The 19,416-nt window shown below is 44.4% G+C and overlaps 1 protein-coding gene across 2 annotated transcripts in view; it reads left to right on the top strand.

Moving 5' to 3' along the window:
• Nucleotides 1–19,416, top strand: part of LOC106743232 (glypican-6) — a 200,310-nt gene that overhangs the window by 176,276 nt on the left and 4,618 nt on the right. The window contains exons 2-7 of one of the 2 annotated variants that reach the window (XM_014616873.1): nucleotides 368–538; nucleotides 10,126–10,268; nucleotides 16,197–16,445; nucleotides 17,082–17,250; nucleotides 18,714–19,128; nucleotides 19,216–19,385. In XM_014616873.1, the coding sequence (XP_014472359.1) occupies nucleotides 368–538; nucleotides 10,126–10,268; nucleotides 16,197–16,445; nucleotides 17,082–17,250; nucleotides 18,714–19,128; nucleotides 19,216–19,385 (1,317 nt within the window). The remainder of the gene's footprint in view (nucleotides 1–367; nucleotides 539–10,125; nucleotides 10,269–16,196; nucleotides 16,446–17,081; nucleotides 17,251–18,713; nucleotides 19,129–19,215; nucleotides 19,386–19,416) is intronic. The other variant, XM_014616880.1, reaches the window with a different exon arrangement.

The following is a 19,416-nucleotide window of genomic DNA, read 5'->3' as shown; positions in this document are numbered from 1 at the left end:
AATAATTTGAATATTAAACAATGTTGGTAGAAATTCTACCGATACAACCACATTTTTTAACCGTACAACGTTCAATAATTTGCATACTAAAAATTGAGGAGAGATCTATTCTGGCAATGAACAACCAAACGCGTTTCCGTGGAAGGAAACCGGAATTTCTGATTATGAGAACGAAATTTAGTTCATCATAATTCGAAATTTTGTTTCTTTCAATCGAAACGTTTTTCGACTGTCCATTGGTCAGGTAGATCCAAACAAACTCATTTCTCAGCATACACGTTAGCTCTTCGCGAATCGAATACGTCGATCATCCTGTCGTTTCATCAAGACGCGCTACTGATCTGTTCGATTATCTGCTTGTTCGCAGCGAAGGAACTGAAGGTATGCGGCAGCGCGAGCAGCGGCGGCGAGGTGTGCTGCTCGGCCGACATGGAATTGAGACTGCAGGCGCGAGCACGCGACAGTCACGAGAAGACCGCCAGAGAAACTCTCCACAAATTGCACCAGATCCTGACTGCGCGGGGAAACAAGTTCCACGGTGAGTAGTGAGCCGTCTTCTTTTCCAATTTCGTCGATGAGGAAAGCCCGCGGCGCGTGGCGCGAGTTTCTCGCCTGGTGGGAATAGCGCGATTAGCGCGTGCTCCATTGATTCAATCGAAGAACCGAACGAACGAACGAACGAAGGACGACGAGGGGGAAGGAAGTATCTTCGATTACTTATTTATTTATCATCGAACGTCGTTAACGTCAAATCGACTGGAATGAATTGAAGGACTTTTCGATGAATTTTTCGCTTCGACCGCGAAATATTCGCGCTGATCAGACATTAAAGAATTTTTACTTCATGAAAAACGTCAAAATTAGTATAGACTCTTTTCTGGATATGAATTATATACCGTAGAAATTGAAATCGAATGCGAGAGACTCTTTCACTGTGCGATTGGAAAAATTTTTAAGCAGACGGGATTACGTATGAATTAGGTAGAAAAAAAGGATTTTTACGAGGAGAAATGTATCTTGATTTTGAAATAGATCTATTCTAGAAATAAGGAGTATTATATAAAATACGTATTTAGANCCCCCCCCCCCCCTCTCTCTCTCTCTCTCTCGTCCTCTCTCCCTTTTCCCTCTCTGTTTTTCAGCCGAGAAAGATAGAAAGATGTCTTCTAAGAGACGACGGAGGTGGAAATTAAATTTTGTATTTAATAGTCGCGATTAACAAGTCCCTTTCGTGTCCCCGATACAAACTCCAACGTAAACCGTTCCTCTGTTTTCCATCCCGCCATTTTATTCGCTTTACACCGGCAAAACTTTTTAATCGCCTTATTCAAATCCTTTTAATCCACTTATTCGACAGTAACGCGCTGTGCTCGTACATTCAGCATCCGGAAGTAAAACCAATATTTCATAGTAAGAGACTCGAGTTCCCGCCAGCTGGAAGGCTTTTCCTTTCATACATTTGAAGAAGTCCTTTCGAAGGATCGCGATGCTATCGTAAGTACTTGCGCGGCGCAAGATTGATAAAATGTGGGTCCGAATATTCAAGGAAAGGGCTTAAAGTCTTAATGGAGAAGCCTCGAGATAGAAAGAGGAAGAGAGAGAATATAAGATATCCTTATCATATATATATGTAAAATATATTAAATGCTATCCTATTATATCCTACATATCACACATAAGCAGCAGGAAAAACGCATTGTTAATATGTGTCATTATAAAGTGAAGCAATAATTATTACCATCTTGAATATCTTCTAAGTACGAAAGAGAAAAAATATGTCCGGAAATTACAACAGAAATTACATCGATGCCAATGCGGTAGTCATTTCGAACACCTTCCGCAAGTGTAAACATTTTTCACCTGCGCGTCTAGTCGTGAATAAAATCTTTTTTATCTCTCAAAGATATTTCAGACGATAATAGTTATGTAGTTGTTATTATTATTAATAAATATTATTGTATCGCCCTGTATACATGAGACGCTCACAAATATCAAGGATAAATTTGCCGGAAGAAAAAGGCCTCAAAACCGACACGAGAAATCCTTCTCTTTCTCCCTCTCTTCCTCTCTCATGGAGAGAGCAATCCCTCGTCCTTTATCTCCGCTACACGCACAACCCACCCTCGCGAGTAGTCGAGCAGTTTAATCGGCCGGACGTCACTCGGAAGATCACCCTCGGTGAATACCCACCTACCTACCCTACCCCTGGGGGTATTCCGCACGAAACTTTTTAACCGACATGCTCGAAGCACAATGCTCGATCGAACGTACACACTCGTCCCCGTCTTACGCGCGCCGCGAGCGGGTTTGTTACGGCGGTGGCACGGGAGGGAGGAGAATGAAACGAGGTTTCAGGAGCAATGCGCGCGGCTGTATTCTTCCATCCGTGTGCAGTTAACCCCCTAGTATTTGAAAAACAACATATTTTCCTATATCTCATTCGATTGCTCGTTGTTTGCACATGTTCGCACATTTTGACCTTTTGTTTGCACACCTCTCTGGAAAAAAAGTTCTCTGACAAAATACAAGGACAGTGTACCGTGTCCGCGTTTTACCAAGAATTTATTGTCAAATTCTTTTCCCCTAGAGATGTTCGAGCGAAAACTCGAGTTGTGTCGTAATATGCAAACGAAAATCTATCGATGCGCTAGATTCTCGTTTCGCAAAAAGTTCGCTAGATTCTGATTTTGCAAAAAAAAGAACCGATGTCAGCTCCTGCGAAGCTGGCCTTCTCAATTTTTAATGCTAAATTACGTTTATCGTAGAAATGTGAAAACGCGAAAATACGACTTTGTTTTGTAATATAACGGAGGTTTATCGATTAAGTGTGTGAAAAAGCCATTTTGCAAAAATACAAGAGATCATACATGGCGTGTGTCTCACCCAAACTTTAATGTTAAGTAACTTTCTTTCCAGGGGTGTGCGAATGAAAAATGGAATCGTTTCGAGATGTGCAAACGAAAATCCATCGATTATGCGCGGTGAAATTTGAGAAATAGCCTCCTCCCAATTTCCTTTCTTTAAAGAACTTGTAAACTAGAGGTGTGCAAACGGAAATCCTAAATGTCCAAATATTTGCAAACGACGAGCAGTCGAATGGGATGTAGAAAGTTACTTTTTTTTTCCGAATGTCGGGAGCTGACTTCACACGAGCGTGTTCGCCGCGGAAGTGGATGTTGACGACCTCTCGCTGGAGGCGCTTCTTCTCCGAGCCGAGAGCCACGCGAGCTCTCGCGAGGTTTTTCCTAATTAAAGCGGAACCGCAGGGTGCATCGTGCGCGAGAGAAGAGGATGCATCACGCGCACGAGAGTCGCACGCACGTGCTCTCTTGTACAGACGCCGTCTTATACATGCGTGCACGCGCTCGAGGAGGCGCCTGGCACGCAAGCACGTGCAAACGTATCGACTCGATTGTGTCAACGTAGTCCGGGGGAGGATGGAAATATCGGAGGAAAATAATGATGGTACGCGCGAAGATGATATTTTTCTTTTGCAACGGATGACCAGAGAGAGAGAAAGAGAGAGAGAGAGAGAGAGAGCTGGGACAAATTGTTACGTCGATTACACTGTAAGATATCAACAAGAAAAAAAAAAGAAAAAATGGGAAGGACAAAGGAAGATGAGAAAATATCGTGGAGAGTAATTTTATTGTTGAAGGCGTAATTTCAGAATATGTACTTTTTTTAGCTCGCCCTCACTTTGTGTATGATTCTACTGTCTGGTTTCCGTATCAAAGCCATTCTATCCTTCTCGAGCGTCTTCAAAACCGATTTCTCAGAAAAGTCAATTTCATTTGAGGTAAATCCATGCCGATCACACAGAGTAAGTACGAACTTTTATCCAAGCTCGGTTTATTAACTTTAAAAGACAGAAGAGTTCCTATGGATTTCCTATTTTTGTTCAAAATTCTAAGAGATCTGGTTGAGTGCCCAGAGTTATTGGAATTTTATTCTCATTTAATATTCTCATCAGACCTCTTAGAAAGTGCTTTACTTTCTCATATAAGTTCGTCATATTCTTAATGGAAAATTTAAACCAATCACTTATTAATCGCTTATTAATATATATAAATACTAATTTAATCATTTATGTTTTCTTGCAAATTCGTTAAATTGTATAATAGATTTTCGTCACATATCATCGTCTTCGTTTAAGGTGACTAGTATAAAATAATTTTAATTCTCATTAAATTTAAATATTATAGACTTTATAATATAATATCTTACATCTTATATCTATATATCTAAATAAATAAATAGATAAATTTTTTCTATCATTCGGAGCGACTGAATTGAGGTTTCCGTTAACAAGAATTTAGCCAGAGGTTGGAGACGAATGGATCGGAAATTAAAGGTAAATTTTCTCGAGAAAAAGATCGAAAGTGCCAAGTGTCAAGTCGAGATTCGCATCGTGATCGCGTGGAAGGGAAAACGATGAATTCGGAAGCAGCTCGTAGATCTTACCGAATCTATTCGCCGGGGATAAAGGCCGCTGGCGCGCCGCAAATAAAGGCGTCCTTATTGATTTGTTATTCGGCGATTTATGGGAGGGAATTTGTCACGCCTGCCGTAAATGGTACAAGGGATCATCAGGATATCCGCCGTTCCCACTCGTTTCTCTCGTACTTGCAGCCGACACTCGACCCGCCATTCCCGAAGTGTTCCCCGCGTATTCGCATTTGCATACGCCTTTTAGATATCCGAATCCCGGGGTCGAAGAGCCTGAAATTTGATTTGCCTGAGTTTGCCCGACGTTTGCGAATACACGCGATTCAATATCCGTGCGGTGCGGCGTACGAGCGCATACATATTCATACTCTCCACCCTTCGATACCGCGTTTATATCCGACTTTTCAATTCGTTCTCTATTTTGTTTTCGCCCGACCAATGCATTGTCCGCATTATCTTGTGTTGTGTGCGTATAAATCGCGATGAATGTTAATTGAAATCAATAGAATTAATATATGCGTTATCATCCTGATATTACGATTGTTATAAATTGAGGGTTTTATTTATTTATTTATTTATTTATTTGTTTGCTTATTTATTTATATAAACGGGAGAATTCCACTTTACATACATAAAAAGAAGTTACATATGTTGTATAATAGAACGTAAGATATTATATTTTACATGGATAAATCGATTAGCAAAGTATCGGAAGTGTTGATAAAACACCGCATAGCCTGTAGATGTAAACAATACGGAGCTGATATAAAATCGAGTTATAAAGGAAACAAAATTTTGGGCGATTTTTTAGATTTTCCATAATATTTTTGTACCTCGTGCACACATTGTCGCATTCTTCATGCGTGACATGTCGAAGCGGTAAATTGATAACTAATTGATAGCATCGAATATCGACAGTTAGGAAGTTACACCTCGTACCTGCAAATTTTACGAGTCGGTCATTTTCGGATTTTTAGTTGAATGAATATTTTCTCTCCCTGTTAAAACTCGTTCAGACATTCTTTTAATCTTGCAAAACCAAAGAATACAGAAGAAAATTCGAGTGTTCAGAGGGGACAATTTTTCGTTGGAAATCTCTACATTCTTTATGAGAAAAGGTGGATTTTTTAGCGTTTTTTCTTTCTGCTAATATATAACTTCTAATTTCGCACATGGTGCGCTACTTCTCTCTCTCTCTCTCTCTCTCTATCGCGCGGACATCTCGTTATTATCTTCGTCGCGCAAAACAACGCGCACGGTGCATCGATCGAGCCGCTTTCGCCTCGTGGCTGAGACTTCGCGCGGGGAATATAGAATTTTGTCTACCGTCGCCGCTTTATTTGTATCGATTTTCTTCCGGCCGTTCGCACTTCCATTATCTTCCATCGCGTCGATACCGAGGTCGCACCGTCTGCGAGTCTCTTCGGCGGATGACAAAGGGCTCCCTTATCCGGGACACCGGCGCGGCTGTAACTTTGCGCGCAGGGCAAACAGACACGATTGCATCGAGTCATCGTCGCCCGCTGCAATTAATAGGGAGATGTAATGCGAGAGCGGGAGCGCGCGACTACCCGGCGTCGTAATTAGCGTCGGTGCCGGCAGGTAACGTTAACAATTCGCACAATATCTGAATGCCCTCTCTCTGGAATGGCCGTGTCGAGCTGGTAATTATTCGAGCTTCCCCGAAGCCGCTTCGGGCGCTATCCGTTCCCGCCAACTGCGAAGAGCAACTCTACCCGCAAAACGGCGTGGGAACTTCTTCGAGAGGACATTACCGCGCCTAATAGGATCTCGCGTAATCTCTCATGTGCGTTTAAATAATTAAGCTCGCCGTGTAACCTTTCGTGTATCTTTCACGGCGCTTTGCTTCACCTGACTATTTCGCAGAGAGAGAGCGAGAGAGAGAGAGAGATCGCGCGAATTTTCATTCAAACGAATTTCGGAAAAATATTCACGCTGGTCACGATGAGGGGGTTAGCTAAAATAATATATCACGTTTACATCGCCGTGTAACCTTTAATATAACCTCTCGCAACGCTCCGGCCGGTATTTTACAAAGAGATCGTTTCTCGCTGCTCCTTACTTCGTGCGAATTTCGGAAAAAGATCCACGCTCATCGCACGACGGAAAGACAGCTAAAGCGATCTCTCACGTGCGCTTAAATAATTAAATTGCCGTGTAATTTTATTATTTTTCGTTTATCCTCCAGACGGCGCTTTGCTCCGGCTGATACAGAGAGCGTTTCGCGACTTTTTACTTCGCGCGAATTTTCTCGCTGTAACGGATTTAAAATAAAAATTCACACGCGTGTTCACAGCGAGAGACGACTAAAGTAATCTCTTGTGTGCGTTTAAGCAATTTAATTCCGTGTAAGGCGCGTCTTTCACAGCGTTCTTCGCGGCTCTTCGCGCGAAAATTTCGGCGAAAAATATTCACGCGCGTTACGCCGAGAGAGAGAGAGAGAGAGAGAGAGAGAGAGAGAGAGAGAGAGAGAGAGAGCCAAAGTCAAGAGGGATCCGCGAATAGATCGGGATGAATCGTGAAAGATGAGATCCACCGTGAACGCAAAGCCGTCTCTCACGAGACCGCATTCCCGCGTCGGCTGTACAAACGGCGGGGACTCCTGCGCGACAATTTGCGATCTCAGCTCTTCGGCGCCGCGAAGGGCATATCGTTGCGTTGCGCAGAAATCTATGTGCATAAGTTACGGTGAGAATTCCACGGGACCTCCGCCGTCGCGTATCAGCGTATAGAATATCGATGAACGTGGAAAATCGCATTGTCTCCGGCGCACCGCCCTTCCCCATCTACAGGCTGTCCCACGGCTGGATATCTGTGTCTTGCGATCCGCCAGGGAAAATTATATGCGACGAAGTCGACGAGTATTCCGCGAATATCTCAGATACTGTTATCTATATATATATATATATATATATATATATTATTTTAATCAGATAAAACCACACTCCATGGAAACCTTCTTGCGAAATTTCCCCGAGCTCGCTTTCCAAAATTCGCGTATTGTCGATACCTGATGCGACATCCAGATTTCATTTCTCATTATTTTGCAAAATACTCCCCCCTCGCTTTTCTCAATTTGAGAGCGAAAGCACGGAGTTCTGTGCGAGCATGTTATTGATGTAAAACCGAAACATTTTTTATTATTCTGTAAAACACCCTTTCCTTGCTTCCTTCAATTTAAAGGGAAAGCACAAAGTTCTATTCGGACACGTTATTGATGTAAAATCCAGAATGTTTTTATCATTCTGTGAAATACTTTTTTCTCGCTTCTTTCAATTCGAACGCGGAAGCATGAGGTTCTATTCGAACGTGTTATTGGTGTAAAATCCAGAAACTTCTTAATATTTTGTAAAATACTATTTCCTTGCTTTTTCTAATTTGAGAGCCAAAACATGGCCCTATTCGAGCGTGTTATTCACACTGACGCAAAATCCAGAAATTCTTGATTATTTTGTAAAATACTCCCTCCTCGCTTTTTTCTTTCAATCCGAGAGCGGAAGCGTGATGTACCACCGGAGCTCGAAGTGATTCCAAATATGTGTAGTCGAACGTCCTGTCGCGGCACGCCCTGTATAAACGACGGAGGATCCTGTAAAGCCTCTATGAACTTCCATCGAGCGAAGTGCCGGCTAAAGTGGGTACGTACTTCGGCACCGAGCCGAGGTGGCACCTCAAAGGGGCCTCGCCGTGAAAGCGGCACACAGCGGAAAAGATGGGAGACAGGGCGGAAGCCTTCGGCGAAGTCGCACCGGCGAGTAATTTCGTTAGCCAAGATCGTTAGCCACCCGGGATACTTCCTGGGTCAGGACGTGTCCTAATTTTCGCGTTAATTGCTGACACTACGGCGGTCCTGTGACCGGGTCCGATCAAAGGCCGCCTCTGACGAGCGTTAATTCAGGAAGATTTTCGAAAAATGTCGAAGATCCTAAGGAAGGAACGTCGTATCTTTCGCTATCGGCAAGATATAGAACGCGTTATTAATCCTTCGACGTGAACCCGACTTGAAATAATCGAGTCTGAAAATATTGATTTTTGATCCAGCTACACGGAGAGAGACTTCTTTCGTATAAATTTCATGTGAATTTGATTATACTTTCTCAGTAGTGCGGGAATAGACTGTCGACAGAATTTTTCTCGTTAAGAAATGCAATAAATTCTCCAATAGGGACAAATTTCTTAACAGTATAGATTTCGGTCCCTAAAATATAAATATCATCACGTGTGGTACATATATATGTCCCTAGGTTATCTATAAATCTGTAATGACTTTTACTACAAATTCTCTCTGCGTGCTCTGTAAAAATGTTATAATCCCCATAATATATAAAAGTGCCTACATTGACATCAGATTCTCGCTGCAGCTTCCGCTCCGTCCGATTTATTCCGGCGTTTCATTTCCCCGAGAACGCCGTCGGATCTTGATTTCACGTCATTATTTATTTTAACCTAATAACAAAAATTATATCTCATTCCGTGCACTAGCAAGCGTAGCATTTACGTCTCCCGACCCCCACTGCCACGTGACCTATTCCACTGAAAAAGAACCGCTTCCGCGACGCGAGAAGAAGAAGAAGAAAGCCACGGAGGACGGCTATTAATAAAATATTCCCACGCGATGGAATTGATAGAGACACCAATAGGAGAACGAAATGTCACGTCGATGAGGCAAAATGCGTCATCGACTGGTAGAGTAATAGCAACAACACCCTCGAAAGGAACAAAACGCGTCGTGCGAGCAAGATAAGCGGCGTTTTTCCACCCCCGATCCGCCGCCTCCGCCGCTGCCACCGTCGCCGCCACCTTTTCCTCCTCCGCCCGAGCCCTCCGACGAACCGACGAACCTCCTTATCGTCACTTCAGCCACGGGGAATGTGATTAAAATTCCTTTTAGCGACGAGCCCGGCCCCTCTCTGTCACAAGTCCGCGACGCCGACGCCCGGCGTCGCGTCGGGATGCAAAAAGCGACGCGATCGACGAGAGGAGCGTCGAGGAGAGGAAGGGGAAAGGGGAAGGAAGAGGAGAAAGGAGAAGCCAGTATTCGGAGGTAGAAAAGGGGCGGCTGGCGGGGTGGATGAGTAGTTGCCGCAAGTTCGTTGAGCTTTTAATTCGCGATACGACCAACCCCTGTCGCCGTCGACGACGACGATTCGCACCCTGAAACTTCGACTAATTTCCCGTTTCGCGCTCGGCCGCGATTTTCCGCCGCGGAGGGCGTCAAAGCGCCGGAAAGCTCTCGACGGGGTTGCAGGCGATAAGCCATTTCGGGATTTTCGCGCCGGGAGCCTCCCTTTTCGACGTTGCCTGTCGTCGATGTCGATGATGTCGCGATTCGTTGCCGATAACGTTGTGGTCCGGCTTACAAGGAGAAAGAGTGTTAACTGTCCATATAATACAACTGAGATTTCGTTATCAGACATAATTTTTAGCTGTGGGAGCTGAAAACTATACACAGGGACGAAAATAATGAGCTACGTTAACTAAAATTTCAATTGTATTTTATGGACAGCTAATTTTTGCTGTGGGAGGTAGTTTTCATCCGTGGGAACTACTTTCTTCTTCCCGTGTACGAATTGACGCGAATGTATGCGCAATCCGAGCTCGATGTAGTAATTGTACCGTACGAGGTATAACTCACGACGTCATTTATCGTTGCAGTGCTTTTTAAGGATCTGCTGGCGGGCAGCAAGCGAGGTTTTCACGACATGTTCAAGAAGACCTACGGTATCCTCTACGAGCAGAACGCCTATGTCTTCACGGACTTCTTCCAGGAGTTGGAGAGTTATTACGCGAAAGGGACGGTGAGTCTCTCTCTTTTACACTGAAAACAAAAAGTAATAGAATTCACGAAATTTTGTTTGAACGAACAAAATTTGTTCAAGCACGACATTTGGTCTATTGAACAAATTATACATAGAGAAAAAGGTTTCCTTGGACTTAATATATGTATTTGTTTGACTTGATTGTGCTTAATATAAACAAAATAATTTATAATATCAAATATCATTTCGTTTGAATGAAAATATTTCATCAAGTTGTATAATTTGATAGAAAAAGAAAAACAATATTATTTGGGGGAAATAATATTTGGCTTCCAATAAAAATTATGTTATCATATGTTAAATATTACTCCACAAACAAAGAATTTCTTTAATATTTTTCTAACATTGTCACATTTTTCCCAATAATCTATTATTTGTGACAACTGTCGTAATATTTAAATGAAAATACAAAAGAAATATATTATTTCACGTAAAGATATTTATTATTTGAAGAACAGAGTCCTGTTTGCTGAATCAAACATTCGTTTGTTTGCTCCATTTCAAGAGACAATTTGTTTGCAATGAAACAAATTTTATTAAACCCAATGAAATCTTTTTCTCCGTGTACAGTTGCTGTAATGAGTTATCAGTTGATTTTAACGATTGCGATTTAGTCAGCAGCCGTATCAACGCAATGTATTATCGCGCGTAATTTGTTCAGTGATCACAATATTTTCTCGAATGACGGTGACCGCCGATTTTGTCGATTCTACCACTTTTTTCTCAGTGTACCGTCCGGAGACGGTAACTATCCGGAAACCCTGGTCCTTCTCGTCGAAAGTTCCGTTCGCGGTATCTCCCCATGGTGATCCTCCACGGTGATCCATGCCGTTAAAACGGTATTTGCGTTGCTGAGCGAGTTTTGATTGACATAAAGGAGAAAAAAAGAAAAGGAACGAGAAAGAGAAAAGAGAGAAAGGAAGAAGCTCTCTTCGCGCTCTTGAATAAAAGAGCTCCTTCTTAATCTCTCGACAATTTAGTCTCACGTGAAATCACGGCCGCCCGGCATCGAGCGGGTTGTTTATTTCTCGTTTGATGTCGCGCGTTGCTGTCTCCGTTACACCAGTGAAAATTGCAATCGCGCTTTAATTCTTTCCGCCCTCCCCTTTCTCTCTCTCTCTCTCTCTCTCTCGCCTGCTCGCGACACGCTCCCCCCTCCGCCCGGAGCATTAAGCGCGAATAAATAAGACTGCGAGCCGTGAAGAAAATTTCCCGAGCTGTGCCGAGGCGTGTCTCGGGATTTAAAGTTTATTACAAGCCGTTCCGCGCAATTACGCTCGCCGACAACCTCTCTTTTCCTCTCTCTCTTTCTCTCTCTCTCTCTTTCTTTCTCCCTCCTGGTTTCCAGAGAGACGTCAGAAGCGAAAGGCCGAACAACCGCCGTGATTTACAGAAAGAGCCCGCGTTTAAATACACGACTTCCTACTTGCGAAATGGACCTGACGAATTACGAATTCAGTTTGAAGTCACCCTCCTTCCTCGTGTTCCCCCGTCCCTCAAGCGCGATCGTATCTTCGAGCAATTAGCGACAATCGGCGCGATCGACCTTTAGCCACCCTCGCCGTCCTTGAAAACCCACGGGTTCCTGGCATCCCCCCTCCCCCAACCCTTGTCTGCTATGTCCGACGATGTTTCCGAGAGCCGAAAGTCGAACTGGGGTAAGGGGGAGGGGGGATCGCGTGCTAAGGCGAGTTTAATCAATGTGCTTTTGACGTCCGGCATCGTCTCGATAAAGGGATCGGCTGGGTGGGTCGAAAATATCCCGGCGAATCCAACTGACCGACCTTCCGGAGGGTCGGCCGTGTCTCGTACACGTCGTGCGCATCCATCGTGCATACCCAACAGTCGAGAGAGACTCCCGCGGTTATTGACGTGTGTGCGTTCGAAAATTATGGTTATTTTCGGTGGCGAATATATTTTGCACACAGAGGGAATCAGCCGTCCACATAACAGAACTGAAATTTAGTTATCAGATCTACTTTTCGGCTGTGAAAAAAATTCAGATTCAGGTTGTTCTCAGAGACGCCAATCTCAGGATGCGGTTGAGTCGAAAGGGAAATGGAGGGGATACGCATACAAAGAAGAGCTACGTTCTTCGTGTGAACATATGCTTCAGTCTGTGCTTTCAGTTGTGCGCGTTGCTTCTCTTTATGTATATATTCCATTCAACTTCATGTTCCATGAAGCCGCATCTTGATTCTGGCATCACTAGTTGTTCTGCGAGCCAACATACCTGCGTTGATCTTTCGACCTACATTCCTGAACTTTGCTGTGAAATATCTCGTAGAATACAATTGAAGCTGCCGGTGACTGATTTGCCGGTGATCGTTTCTCTTGTTTGTTTGTTTGTTTAAGATGGTTTCATTTAAGTTGGTCGGGAGAAAAGTCAGCTTTTTTGCATAATAAAAAACGTACAAGTTGTTTTTCCAAGCAACGGTTGAAAAACTCAGTATAAACTTTCGTAGTACGTTCTATGAGTTAAGATAAGAAAAATAATTGTTAGATAAATAGAGGTCCTAAAAAGCTTCATTAAAAAGTTATAGCATAACTATGAAATGTGTAAAAAAGAATTCTTCATCTAAGTTTGCGGTTCGAAGTGCTGCCGTGTTCCATGTCAGTACAAACTTAACATCGATGTAATATTGAATTTATCAACCTTGAGATTTCGTGTCGATTTTGTTTAACCTCTGCAGTTGCGTCGATATTTCTTTACATTAGTTTGTCTTACGTTGTTAGTTTGTCTTACTGTTGTTCAAAACGACGTTTCCACATCGTCGTAGGATGTAATACTATGTATAGTATACAATTTCTTTCATGAATAACTGTAGAAGAAAGTGTTATATTTTTCCACTTGAAAACAATTTCTTCTCCGTACAAGAGCATACATATTAGTACAGATAAATTTATTATTTCTTTGTCGAAAACAAAATCTATGCAAACGAATATACCAGAAGATTCCATTAATGCAGCCCGGTTCCGCAGGCATAGGGACATCGAAAGTTTCCAAGCATGCATTGTGTCCGAATATTCGTGCACCGTGATTGTTGATTACTCGGTGAATCGGCAATGAGACGTTCCAAAGCGGCAGACATGGCGCGCACGGATATTCAGAAACGACGCGCCCGACTGGAAATTTTCGACGCCACTGTGCCTGGGGAATGGAACTGCATTAATGGAGCCTTCTGTACAACCATTGTGCTCGCTGAATGAACGCAGCCAAAGCTGCGAGTAGTTAAGAGGAAGGGGCGGCGAATAATTGTTCCCGTTTTTTCGGCTCGCCGAGACGCACCTGTTACTCCGCCGAGCGGGCCGTCTCGTCTTTATCGCGTTATCTTTTAACGGAGCAAATTTACACGAAGCACACCGAGGCGAGGATTAAGGAGCGGCTGCTGCTGCCGGGCTGCGCTTCTAAAGGGAGTACGTGACAGGTACGCGGTATCGTCGTGTAATTCGTCACGCGTATCAAAAGGAGGGCGGCAGAAAAGGAGAGAGAGAGAGAGAGAGAGAGAGAGAGAGAGACGACGATCGAGACGAGTCGCTTCGATTGCCATTCAAATCGTCTCGAATTATTCACCGGCGCCGCTCGAACCTGTTCCCCCTCGTTCCGCATGCACACGACGCGCCGTCGAAGTGGTGTGCGCCGGTTGCATGAATGCATTATTGTTGCAACGACGGACGCGACGCAGCGCGCATCGCGTATCTCTCGTCGCTAATAAATTTATCGCGAATATTAATCTCCCACGTTTCACGGATCACTTCGCTTTGAGCGGCGGTTAAAACGCCAGTGCGGGACATTTGTTTCGGCGCGCGCGGACTTCCGAAAGCGACGCGCCGATGAGACTCGGGATTTTTATGGATTTTTCGGGCCGCGTTATCGTTCAGTTAACGCGAATCGCGATTCCGCCGCGTCGCGGGGGCCAACATGCGCGGCGCATTGTCTGTGCTCTCCTTCCTTTCCCCGGAAAAGATGAAATTTCGGGTAACATCCGGTACACGAGTGAATAACGACGACGATGTTTGAAAATCTGGCTGCACGAAAAACGTGCTGTTAGTTAACTGTTTTAAATCCACTCGCATCGGAAGCGGACACACAGGGGTCTGTATGTTTCCCGTGCATTGTTGCGAAAGCGAATGTATCCGATTTCTTATCAGAGATGGCTGGAATCGCAAAGATCGTGCTTTTATCCATCTCATTACATTTAATGTCGGCCGAGAGAAAAAATTTATATATGGGATATTGTTGAAATAATTGGAGAGCGCGGTTTCCGAGCGAAATTTCAAAACAGTTTTCTTCAGCATAGATTCCAATAAAAGAAAAAGCAAAAGCATGCGAGAAACAAAATAAAATTATATTAAACTTGACGATTGCGAGATAGATAAAACGATAAAGCGAAAAAGCGAAAAATATTCGAAACGCCGGCATTTCAAAATATTAAACGGAAATGTTTTACTCACGTATATTTTTAATGTAAAATTCGCTCGAATTGTACACCCACGAATCCGCGATGTATTATTTTTCACTGTGACGTTTATCAAAGATTAAGCTGCAAGCGCGATAACAAACACGTAGATCCGTTTATTCTTCCAGTCTTCTAACAATGCAATCAATTTTCAAGAACGCCAAGAGCAAATATTTCCAGTGAGCGCGGCCCATATCTCATTCCAAGACGCCAAGAGCATGTAATCGAATTAAGCACCGTGGTAATGTTAAAAGCACGCGACTGGCGACGAGAGCATCCACGGATTAAATATATCGTACCAATTTATTCTCATGTCTCTCATGTCTCTCGCGGCCGCTTCTTTTCGTTTGGTGACGCGCGCAGGATCACGGCGGAATCGAGTTCTTAGCCGGGCGCTCTTGTATTCTAATTGCGCGGGTAATTACTGGCACTCATTAATATTCCGAGCCACCGAGCCCGGCGACTCGGTTGTCGGCTTTCGATTAATCCGAGTTATGATCGGACGCGACGCGCAATTTGTTCGAAGCCGCGCGAATTGAATGCCGATTGATAACCGAAGTAAAGAGGAGAAAAAGCGCGCGCGCGCTCGGGCTGTGCAACTCCGAGTGATCGTTATCGAATTATCGCAGGCTTGCGATTAATGCACGGCTCCGACACGGCGGTCGTGCCCAACGGACTGCAATTTATGACCGCGAGGGGACAATTTGCATTTCGATTTATCACGGTTTGTTTCGTGTACTTAACGCCTCGAAGTCGCGTTTTTCGAGATCTACAGGCCGCTCTCGTGACAAATCGTTATGCTCTTTTATCGTGCAAAAATTCGGAATTCCTTCCCGAATTATTAGAATTAATATCGTTAAGAAATTATTAATCACAGTATTATATCCCGAGTTGAAATTTTAACTCTATGTTAAACCTTTAATTCTGCAGAAACTAAGAGAGAGAGAGAGAGAGAGAGAAAGAGAGAAAATTTACTCTTGATATAACTCTATAATATAACACATATATTATAATATAAATAATATAATAAAAATGTAATTTACTCTTACTTATGTCTTGATGATATCTTAAATTTCTGTTTTTAGGTGTGAAAATAGGTTGTTTAATATTAAAATAAAATCTATACAATGACAGGTTCGAGAGAGAAATTAATAAGTATTTTCAAAGTAGGCTTTTATTAGTCTACAGACCACCTAAGTAGGCGTAAACTATCCTTAAGAGCGTGAAAGTAGGTTTTTATTAGTCTACAAGCTGCCTAAATAGGCGCAAACTATCCATAAGAGCGTCAAAGTCTAATAATAACGTAAAAAATATTAATAAAAAATTTCCGCGTTCAATTTAAAATTGAATAAAAAAACCCGTGCTCGCCTAAGGGACGCGGGATATAAAGGCGAACGGGATTACCAACTATGCCGCATAAAACTCAAATCATTCGTGTATATTTCAGGTGGACCTTGACGATTGCTTGGACAATTTCTTCAACATCCTCTATCAGAAGATGTTCATCGTGCTCAACAGCCAATACACGTTCGACAATAAGTATCTGGAATGTGTGAGCGATCATATGAAGGAGATGAAACCGTTCGGCGACGTGCCGCCGAAATTAAGCGTGCAGATCAAACGATCCTTCGTGGCCACGAGGGCTTTCAGTCAGGCTCTGACCGTCGCCGCGAACGTGTTGAAAAATATGCAAACGGTGAGAATTTATTATAATATCCAACAGAAGCAAACGCTATCGAGCGACTCGGTAACTCCGTGCAAAGGCCGGAGTATCGTATCAACTTTGAAATTGATTTTGGTGTAATCTAATATCCAGCTTTCCAATTATTAAAAGGGAAGTTTACCAAATATTAATATAAATTTATTCGGCCAATCCTTTTTTCAGTATAGGTACGCTCACACTGGGAAGAAAAGACTTAGAGACTTATTTGCGAAATATAAGGTTTATCTCGCAGAAATAAACATTTATTTCAACACGACGGGATAAGATCTTCCTAGCAAATAAACCAATTAATAAAAAGAAACTTACATTTCACCGAAAAAACATATATCCCACGATCCACAGTCCGATTTCTTTCTAATCGGATAAATATCGAGGAAAATGCCACGAGAAACATTTACTTCGCAAAATTTCAGTTTCTTCTTCTCAGCCTATACATATCTTACGGACTTCGTACGATCGAAGTCCCTCCCTCGCACTCTCTCTCTTATTTCGCCACCCCAACTTCACCCAAGTTCCTTCAAATTCCCCGACGACGTTTCCACACGACTCACGCGCCGTTATCTCGCTGTGAGCCGCCCAAGGATTCTAGAACGGTAGTCTTTGTTTCAGCTGAAACCGTCCGCGGATTGTGCAGCTGCCCTGACCAAGATGACAGCCTGTCCATATTGCATCGGCATACCGAACAACGTGCTGGCGTGCAGCGACATGTGCACCAATGTAATGAAGGGTTGCTTGGCGCAGCACGCGGCACTCGACGCTGAATGGAATCACTTCGTCGGTGAGCAATTTCTAGCCCCCTCCCCTCGTCCCCCCGTCGTACCACATCGGCTATTATATCGCGTAAGAACATCGGTGGCCATCGACGTGAATGCGTGCGCGAGCGTTCGCACTGTCCGTCGTACACGTTTGCGTCGAACGTTTGCCTACCCTCTCGAGGATTTTCCCGCGACTGAGCGGCCGAGCAGCGGCTCGTTCCGCGTCTCACAAGTGTTGTCACAGATGCCGAACGACGAGCCTCTTTTCAGGGAACCGTCGAGGCCACGACGGGACACCGTTTCGAATACCGAAGCGCGATGGAAGCGTTAGCGTTCACGCACGGACGAAAACGATCCGCTTCGGGTAGCTGATTTTCCGCTTGTAACTTGGTGTGTGGTGGGGATGAAAGCCCCGGTTGTGGAAACAGAGGGAATCCTGTAGGAGGCCCCTATTCGGCCGGTTTGTTCCGGGTTGTCTCAAGCGAGTTTTAACGCGGCCAAGAACGTTCGGATATTTTCAGTCGCGATAATGAAGATTTCCTTGCAGTTTCTCGTCGTCGAGCTTTTCGTACGAGCGCCATTCACGATGCACGGAACTGAGAATAAATTTTTTTCCTCCACGCATAGGGAGACTTTCGTTCCTTTCTTTGATCCTTCTTAATTTCGAACTTTCGGATCCGACGTGTTCCATCTTTCTTTGCTTCACCACTCAGCAGTAAAGTAATGATTCTTTAATCCTGATGTTTCATTATCTTCTTCCAGTACGCGGGAAAAATCTCAGTTCCCGCGATTGAATAAGGACGAAAACTCGGTGGCAAGAGATGACATTTCCATTGCCGCGGCTGCGAACGTTCGTGTGAATATTCAGCCTCATTAAAACTCGGTTGAGACAACCGAGAGCAATTGGCTGAGCAGAAATTCTCCTACGGGGATTTCCGTTCCTACAGCCGAGAGTTCTCTTCCGATCCCCGGGAAAAATTCAACGGATTTCTTTTTTCCGCGTAGTTGATCCCAATGGTAATCTCTCTTCCTAGAATACACGAGAAAGAATCTCGGTACTTACAATTGAACAGGGACCGGATAAAAACTCGGTGACGAGAACTGACGTCTCTGTTATCGCGACTGGAAACATTTACGTGAACATTCCGTTCCATTCGGTCGAGACAACTGAGAGCGATCAGCTGAGCAGAAACCTCTTACAGGCGTCCTTTTCTTCCCACAACCGAATTTTCTTCCGGTCCCCGCCGGAAAATTCTGTTGCAATTCTGTCGCTTTCTCCGTGTAAGAACGTCCTAATTCTTCAGCACTCGGATAACACATTAAGACGTCTCTTAGACGAAGAGATCTGCAGGACGTCTTCGGGACGTTTTTCAGACTATCTATTATTTAGGTAGATAGTATTTTCTAATTAATCCCAGTCCCAATCTCCCTAGAAGTAACCGTCGCGACTTCGATCGACTAATCTCGCACTGCTCGCCGTACGCAGACGCTGTGGACAAGATCGCGGACCGACTGATCGGGCCTTTCAACGTCGAGGTGCTGGTGCGGCCCATCAACCTGAAGATCTCCGAGGCGATCATGAACTTCCAGGAGAACAGCCAGGACGTGTCGCAGCGGGTGTTCACCGGCTGCGGCCGGCCGATATTGGGCAAACGCAGGCGCAGGGATGACCACGAGTTGCAGCTGGAGACGTTGAACTTCGACCAGGACCCGGTGGTGACGGACGACCGCGCCCAGGACAATGCCGTGCACATGGACAAGGTGGTGAAAGAAATACGTCAACGAGTGCGCGACTCCAAGCAGTTCTGGGTCTACCTGCCGTACCGATTGTGCAACGACGGTGGCCTGGTGGTCCAGCCCACCAACACGAAGGAGTGCTGGAACGGCACGCACGTGGACAAGTGAGTGGAACGTTCTCTCTCTCCGTTCTTCCAGTCCAGTTCACTGAGACTGTTGAATACCCGGTGACACGCTCGTCGGTGTTCCAGGTACAGATACCCGGTGGCTTCGGACGGCGAGTCTCAGAAGAACAACGCGGAGGTGCGCAGCGTGGGACCACGCTCGACGATCGTCAGGGATCAGCTCTACGCGCTCACCACCATCACGAACAGGTTGAAGCTGGCGTTCAACGGCCAAGACGTCGAATGGATGGATTCCGGTGAGCATTCCACCGATCAGCCAATGATATC

This window comes from Dinoponera quadriceps, unplaced genomic scaffold, assembly GCF_001313825.1.
Source record: "Dinoponera quadriceps isolate SergipeBrazil2010 unplaced genomic scaffold, ASM131382v1 scaffold3, whole genome shotgun sequence".
Lineage (NCBI taxonomy): Eukaryota > Metazoa > Arthropoda > Insecta > Hymenoptera > Formicidae > Dinoponera > Dinoponera quadriceps.
Note: the sequence above shows the minus strand (reverse complement) of the source record. Positions and strands in the feature narration are given on the sequence as shown.